Source organism: Trematomus bernacchii, unplaced genomic scaffold (genome assembly GCF_902827165.1).
Source record: "Trematomus bernacchii unplaced genomic scaffold, fTreBer1.1, whole genome shotgun sequence".
Taxonomy (NCBI): Eukaryota; Metazoa; Chordata; class Actinopteri; order Perciformes; family Nototheniidae; genus Trematomus; species Trematomus bernacchii.
Genome location: NW_022987973.1, coordinates 9,815,772 through 9,824,188, shown reverse-complemented (window position 1 = coordinate 9,824,188; position 8,417 = coordinate 9,815,772). Strand labels below are relative to the sequence as shown.

Genomic DNA, 8,417 nt, shown 5'->3' with positions numbered 1-8,417 from the left:
TGCCCTGTAGATGTCAGTGTATTAGTTTGAGCTGGGTGGCAATTTATCATTGTCTAAAATCATAAGAAGTGGAAGAAAGCTAAAGCAATTTGGGGAAGATCAGCACTTAAATTATTAAATTCAGCGCATAATGAACAGGAGACTGAAAAATATGACCCCACACAGTGTCTAGTTAATAATGCAGCCACTTTGAGTCACCTGTGCACTCATTTATATAGGCTACCTTTCTGTGCAGAGATTAAGAGATAATTTGAGAAAACGCATTTCTCATACATGCTATTGATTTCGGCATCTGCCAGATAGATTAGGACCTAAGCTTATCAGTGCTCAAGACCTGAAAATCAGAAAAAACCCAAAGAGATCCTTTATTACATTCTCTGCTCATCACCTTTGGTAAGCTGTGATTCAGCGGGAGGAGTCTCTCTAAGGAGAAGACAATAACATTGAGTCACCTTGCTGCATTGTGAGCCTCTGGCAGCCGAGAGGCAGGAATCAGCAGCAGCAGAGACCGTGCTGCAGAGCTGCACTGGACTGCGCATCAACTATGTGTGCATTTGTGTATGAATTAGTATGTATAAAGAGGGGGGGTTGTAGAGAGGATGATGATAAATCATGGCAAGGTCAAATAACAGCAATTGAGGGGGGATACCGAATGATTACACTGCAGTATGTTTAATGTTCCAGAAACCCTATACCTAATTTTGCTGACCGGTTGAGAAATACACAATTGGTTAAGTGCACCACATTATATCAAATGTAAGTACAGCATTATCAATAATATGGTGGCATTGTTGATTATACTGGACACTATTGCTGCTCGTTGGAGATCTCTGCAGGTCTCCCATTTACGTTACAATGCAGAACACTGAATCCCCAAAATGCAACATCTTCTCTCTCTAGATCTGTTGCAATTGTGGAATGGTGAATCATTTTATGGTTTGCACATTGGATGTGTCTTCCTTCAATTCAAAACATATTTAGTACAGTATAGTACACGTGTGAAACCAACATGTACACAACGGGTCTCTTGGTATAGTGTTAGGCCACTATGATCTGCCGAAACAGATTTATTGCTGCTTGGCACTGAATGATGATGATTGAGGGCACTGTGAAACATGTCTCCCTATGGTTTTCAATTGGGATTAGATGTGGTGATTTTGAAGGCGATTTATTTCCCCCCTTTGTCTCGTATTAAAACATGTGGTTTTGTTATGTTTCTACACTTCAGTTTTACCATTCAATCTGTTACCCATCTGCAGATCTTATTTACTTGAAAGTTAATTTTTTATTATGTTTCCAATTTAAACAGAGACCCCATATGTACGGTTAGAAACACGTTAAAGCAGTAAAAATCAGTTTGTTCTTTGACTCCTCTGATGCGCAGATAACAAGAAGGTTTACAGTGAATTGGTTTCTGTTCCGCAGCTGCATCATGATGGTTTCTTTTAGAGGAAATGTGTTATCTCTCCCTATCTTTGAAGAGCAGTGCCTTAAACCACTGGAGAATGCTTCAACAAAGCACCCCCCAAAGGGAATCCTAGATCAAATATTTATAATGTTGACAAATGCTCTCTGCTCACTGATGTGTGTGCACCCCATATAGTAATATTTCTTCTCACAATGGGACTGCACATTTCACTGTAATCTACACTAAGCAGAAAACACAAGGGGGGAGGATGGGTTATTTCAGCACTTTGTGTAGGTATTGCTCTTCCACAGTTTCAGCACATAATGTTATATCACATTAATGACAATGCAGTTATATAATAGAGAACTTATGACAAAGTGAATCATTGCTGCTTCTCTGTTGGGGCTCGATGCTCAGCAAAAATAACGCCTGTGACAACATTGCTGTGACTTTGAACATTGCTTGCCCTCACATAGCCCAAGTTGAATTTATGGGTACATTGGTAAATTGGGCAGGTCTGTTTGATGCAGTGTAAGCATTATTGTAATGTGTCATGGTCAGGAAGCTCTCCGTCCTCAAAGTGTGACTGCAGTGAAGGTGATGTGTGAGGCTCACAAACTACATCTAAAGCTCCAATGCATGGACATACATTAATTTACCCATGCAGGCATGCTCCCCTCTGACACCCACACACACCCCACACACACACACACACCCACACGCACGCACGCACGCACGCACGTGCGCGCACACACACACACACACACACACACACACACACACACACACACACACACACACACACACACACACACCATTTTAGAAAGGCCTTGTACTGAAATTATCTTTCTCTCAAGGTAATACGCATAACTAAAAAATGTGTGCCAGTCCCTCCCTCTCCTCCTCCTTCCTCACTCACACAGATTTGTCTTAGAGTTTCTTTCCATACGTCTTAAGTGTGCTTGTGCCTTTTCCCAACCTTGTCTTAATGCATTGCTAGTTGCCATGAACATAAGGGCAAATATAGGGTACATAACATTAGAGGAGGGTAAATTGCAATGTTTATTTCTCAAATTATATATATAATTGTCTCCTCAGAAATGGCTCAAACCTGTCTCCTATAACAAGTACGTGATCAAATATTTCAGTTAGAATAATGGGTTTATTGTTTTATCCATATTTTGTCATATATCTCCCTCACACAATTACATCTCATATCGTAACACTTAGATTATAAAGATAAAAGTAGGCATAATGGTCTATTTTGGTTTAATAGGGGAATTCCTGTAATTCTTAAGTATCCCATAAAGGACTTTCATTTTCTTGACATAGTTTTTAGGATTGCTTTAAAGTATGCTTTATGTGTGCTCCAAATTGCGCTGAAATGTCACAGTTGTAATGCAAGCTCGAATCCAGTGCACTTCTACTACACCCTGGGGAATAGGCTACACTACTTTTCAATGCAGTGGGTTCCATTTATTCCATTTTTTATTTTTTTATAAATCTCTTGTAGAGATCTGACCTTTATTTCAGAATCTACCTCACTGCTACTTGTGGGAACTATTGAGCCCTATGCTCAAGTCACTTATAAAGCAGAAATGGTCGAGTTTGGCATTCTTCCCCTTTAAAAAAAACTATGCAGCCCTAGTGGTGGTTGTATCCGGGCTCCCAGGAAAAGTGTGCGGAGAGGGAGAGGGGGGACTAGGCGAGCCGGAGAGGAGAGATCATGGCGGCACCGCCTGGACGGGACACCCTACCTGACCACTGGTCCTATGGAGTTTGTAGAGACGGCCGGGTCTTCTTTATTAAGTGAGGGGTTTCAGCTGTTCAGCGCCTGGTACTTTATGGGGCATTATTAAGGATTTTAGTTGTTTTATTATCGCTCAGTAACAGGTGTCTTTCTTGCAGTGATAAAAGTCACAGTACTACTTGGCTACATCCACGCACTGGTGAACCTGTTAACTCTGGGCACATGATACGGTCAGGTACGCGACAAACTATCGGATTTGTTGGATACCGAGGGGACATTTTTCTTGCTGCAATGTGCTTTCTGTCTGTGGCGGGACGTTCACTGTGTTTTTCTTCGTGTTATAGATTTGCCAAGAGGATGGGAAGAGGGCTTCACGGACGAAGGAGCTAGCTACTTCATCAAGTGAGTGGCTCGTGTGCATTGTTTCGATGTTTGGCGGTGTAAAATGTGATTATCTTTGCTTGGTAGTGTCCTTTTCAAATGTGTTTCTACTCCTTCATTTTCCTTTCTGTTTCTGTGCAGCTCAGACACGTTTGGTAACAGGATTCAGTTGAACTAGAATTAAAGGCTCTGTTGTTAACACAATATTTTATCTAAAAACACAGTGTGCACATGACTAATGAGACAGAAATACATCAGCATATGGATTAACACACAGGGGTCCCATCGGATAGGTGAGAGCAATTATCTCTGCCTGCATTGTTAATGGAAAGTGGCAGAGCCTAGCAGGACAGGAAGAGGGTTATTAAAATTCTCCTCACATCCTCCATGCAGGACCTCTACACTCTCTCTATTAGATAGGTGTGCAGCCTTGGTGTGTGTGTGTGTGTGTGTGTGTGTGTGTGTGTGTGTGTGTGTGTGTGTGTGTGTGTGTGTGTGTGTGTGTGTATGTGTGTAAGAGAGAAAGAGAGAGAGTGTGTGAGAAAGAGACTGTAAAGGTTGCAGGGGAGGGGTGTGACCATGTGGTGACAGAGATGTATGGCATGATTGCATTATTGAAGCAGAGAGGACAGGATTTACAAAGTCACAGTCCGCAATGTGAAGTTTTTTTTGTGTCACATTTCACATGTCCTTAACAACACTACATTGCAGGATTCAGGTTTGAAAATCAGCAAAAGCCACCAAACAGTACCAGGCTGACACATCTGTAGTGTTGAACTAACCCAATAAGCCTGTGCATTACATTTGCATTAACATCGATTAGGTTTTGCACCAAAGATGCTTGTGTGGATTCTGCTCTGTAGCAGTCCAGGACACAAGCATACACAGTGAATCGTGCTGACACCAATCCGATATAGCAGGCTTACAATGACAGACAGAAAGCTTACTTTAAAAAAAACGTGAGACATAAATTCTCCCTTTGCGTTCGATCATTGGGAATCACCATAACACCCTTGTTTAAGGCATTATAGTTTCACTACTACTCACCCTCTCATGGTCCTCCTAGTCTGCCCCTCTTGTTCCAGACAGAGGGCTGTATGGATACATTTGATGTCCTCATAACTGCATTCTTTCTGGTAGACATTATTGAGAAGGGTTTCACTCAACCACAAGCAGTGCTCTGCAGACACCAGTTTGCAGCACCAAATTAACAATACAACAACTTTTTTCATTTTTATCAAGAAAGCAATGCCTTTTATAAGTATGACCATGTAATAAAAGAGACAGATGTTTGCTTTCAAAACAACACATCAAATGGTTCAACTAACAAATTTGGCTTTGCTGACACTTGTATTGTGTGCAGTAGACAAGCGGTCATTGTGTTTCTCTTGTTTGCTCGCTTTTTGTCTGTAGGAAGCAAGAACAATACTACATTGAAGTTGTGTGATTAATGGTAGCCCCAACATTAAAGGCTATTAAATCAGTCAAATACTCGTTTCCCAGTTGGCTTGGTGGAAGCATCCTGTTTTGCTCCTGCTCAAAGCTTGTTTCTGTATTTTTGAGGGCTCATTTGTTTGACTTAAACTGTGGACAGGAACACACAGTTTGTTTTCTTGTACCATTCAGCTTATCCAGAGCAAAGTTGATATCCTTCTAGCCTAGGTTCTGTTGGGGTGTGAAAGGAAGTTAAATTATTGTGATTTTGCCAAAGTAGGTAAATGTGCTGGGTGATTATTTTAAGTCATGATGTAATTGTTTTGTGAAACAATTGCCAATATATCGGATATCATGTTGAAACAGTATAACACTTTTTAATTTAATCTTGTGTCATATCCTTTGCCTACATATTGTAAATATTTGACAGCAAATTGTAACATATTGAAATAATTCTGTTTCCCAACTGCTATGTGACAAATTGATTGGTGTTTGTTTAATTCTTGAAATAGCGTGACTATAAAGTCCCATATCGCTGCTTAGTGTTCATGTGGATGATTACTTAGAAAAACTGCTGAAAAGAAGTGATGAGCACAACCTTTTCATTACAACTCAGTGGGAAAAATGTCTGTTACTATGGGCTGGTGATGAATTACTGTCATTTTCTCCTTGCATTTTATCCCTGGTGGTTTATTTGGTTTATTGCAGACTTAAATGATGCCAGGTTTCTGTATATGTCCCATCGGTCTACAGCGTTATTACAGGAATTGTCATTTGTGTTTAGCTAATCTGACTTTTATCTCCAGCAATCAGACTGGGCTAATTTGTTATTAATCAATTCTTAAAAACACAAGTTGGTTTCATAAATTACATTAACATTCACAATACCGTTAACATGATGGTACCTGGCAAACCTGAAACACTAAAGACAGTGAAGATGACTCCATCTCAATGCTATTATTCCTTACACCACTTTAAGAGATTAGGCAAGTCTATTTCTCTGCTCCAGGGTGCAAATTGTGGTCCTTTGTGTTTTGATGAATTTTATCTCATGCTCATATAATTCTCCCTTAAACGTCAGAACTTATGAGAACCAGTAAACTATTTGGTATAAACCCCTGCTCTCCATCTCACTTAATGTATCTTAGCCTTCCAGGAAGCACAGGGCAACAAACTCAACAGGACTGAAGTCAACATTGTGCTCCTGTGAGATCTGTTTGTAGATTTGGTTGTGTGTTAATGGTGGAATTTAGCTGAGGTGGAGTACAAAGGAGGGATTGTAGGTTAGGACAACGCCGCGGTGGCAAAACTCACATTTATTTACACTTCGCTGTAGGCAAGCTTGCAGGCATGAACTATCGAATTAAAGGAATGCTAATATTTGTTGTTTACAAATCAAAACACTCAAATTTGAAAATGTTAGTGCCGATGAAGACAGTTTTACACAGTCAGAGCCAATGAATGAGGTTTGCCGCCATCTGAGCTGATTGAAATAGTGTCTGTCTCTAGCTGTCATACTTCTGGCAGATCTCCAAGGGACTGACCCAATTTGAAAGTCATCCCCCCAAATCATCCAATTTCAATTTTTAAAGATAATATGCCAGAGATGAAGCAGGTCTGTGTGTTGAGGTAAAAATGTGTAATGGATGCATATCAGTTTCAGTAAGCAAAGTTCTGAAAAATAAGGTGTGTGACTACGACATGTGTATAACATATTGTATAATAAGTTAGATAACTAAGTTAAGCTTCCCTTTTAAAGATATAAGAAAGAGGCCTAACAAGAGTCAAGATACTTAATAAATTCCCTCCTATGGTTAAGGAAGGAAACGGAGTTCAGTTATATTTACTTTCAACCACATCACTTGCACTCACTGAGCATAGGAAATGTGCAATTCTATAGCTCCCTGAGGGAAAAATGACCCCACTGAGGTACAATGGTGTCCTGTTTTGGACACAGTTCACATTGTTGAATGGGCTTACAATACTTTGGATTGAAAGTCCAGGAAGTGTGTAAGGTAAAACTCACATAGATTTCACACCAAAAAAAGGGCTTCAGTCAACTTCATTTACTCCTCCGGTGTGATAACCCCATCAATATGTTATAGTGTTTATTTTCCCATTCCCCTGCTGCTTGTTGTGTTTTTAGACTGGGCTTGCATTTTTTAACTAGCTGACTATTTTTGATTTGGGCAGTATGATTTAATTAGCCATGGGATGTTATGGGAGTTTTGAAGCAGAGCATTTTAATAGAGGATAAAATAGGAGTGTAGTATCCCTACAGGCCCCTATCTTAAGGCTGTTTAATAAAGCTTTCCTTTTTCTGTGAACACAGCAAATCCATACCCCATTACTGAGTTAAAACATCATTGCCAAAAAAGATAGATGAAGAACAATGAGCCCCAAGGAGCTTCAACTCACCTTTGCCCTTGCTGATTTTTTTATCTAAACATGAAAGATTTGTATGTGTCAATTTAAGTCTCTAATTGTGCTCTAATGCTATATAAGTATTGGGGTTAAAGCGTCCATTTATAGAACTGTCAAATTGTACTGACATGACTTTTGAGGTGAGATAAAACTTCAAATAGGTTTGAGGGCCTTTCTTTGTGAGACGACTTGAGAACATGTGGATTTAGGATATGAGTTTTAACGTGTTTTCCCAACTGGTCCTCCTTTGGGCTCAGGAAGGAAGACAATCCAGTTAGTTTTTTTTTTCTTTCAAAGAGGCAAAGGAGCTGCCTAATCTCCCTTGTGACCCCTTTTTAGAACGGGTCAATGCTCGGATTAAGACCCAGAGTGAAACCCCAAACTTCATCTAATGTATTGAAGCTTAACAACATATTTCACTGACATTCGTTGAGACATTAGATGAGAATGACTACTGTTAGATTTGCTTAGTCACTTTTTATTTGCAAAGGACCTTGCATGTAAAGGAATGTTGTTTTTAGAAATCTTTGTTGGGTGCCTTGGGAAGTAATATAGAAAGATTGGAAACACACTACTGAATACTAATTGGATGGAGCTCTAAGGCGCCAGGCAAGAGAGGGATCAGTGAAATGCTTTTGGTTTCAGCAAAGATGAGGTGAGGGTGACAGGAACAGCTGTTCATCTACACTGATCGTCTACTTACTCTAAGCCTATTCTGTCTATACCAACATAAATATTGATTAAAAAATCTAGACAGTGTCCGTGTATAAACTGTGCCTGGGTGTTACGGACAAGAAGGGTAAAAAGTATGAATGTATGGAAGACATTTGGTGTGTCACTGGGTTCATCTAGTTAGAATTGTTCTGTCACAGATGTTTCATGTAATACAATCCCATTACATATAAGGCCTTCCTACTGTATGTGCTCTCCAGTAAACATCTCATTTCATATTTATATAGCGCAGGTGTGCACCCTATAGGTTTTCACCATAGGTCTGCCTTCATACTAGCTCATGTCTTG

The 8,417-nt window shown here is 39.9% G+C and overlaps 1 protein-coding gene across 1 annotated transcript in view; it reads left to right on the top strand.

Moving 5' to 3' along the window:
* Positions 1–3,329: 3,329 nt before the first annotated feature.
* plekha7b (pleckstrin homology domain containing, family A member 7b) overlaps positions 3,330–8,417 on the top strand; it is a 64,068-nt gene continuing 58,980 nt past the window's right edge. Inside the window, exons 1-2 of the mRNA XM_034116136.1 lie at positions 3,330–3,393; positions 3,503–3,560. Of these exons, the coding sequence (XP_033972027.1) occupies positions 3,381–3,393; positions 3,503–3,560 (71 nt within the window). The 5' untranslated portion in view covers positions 3,330–3,380. The remainder of the gene's footprint in view (positions 3,394–3,502; positions 3,561–8,417) is intronic.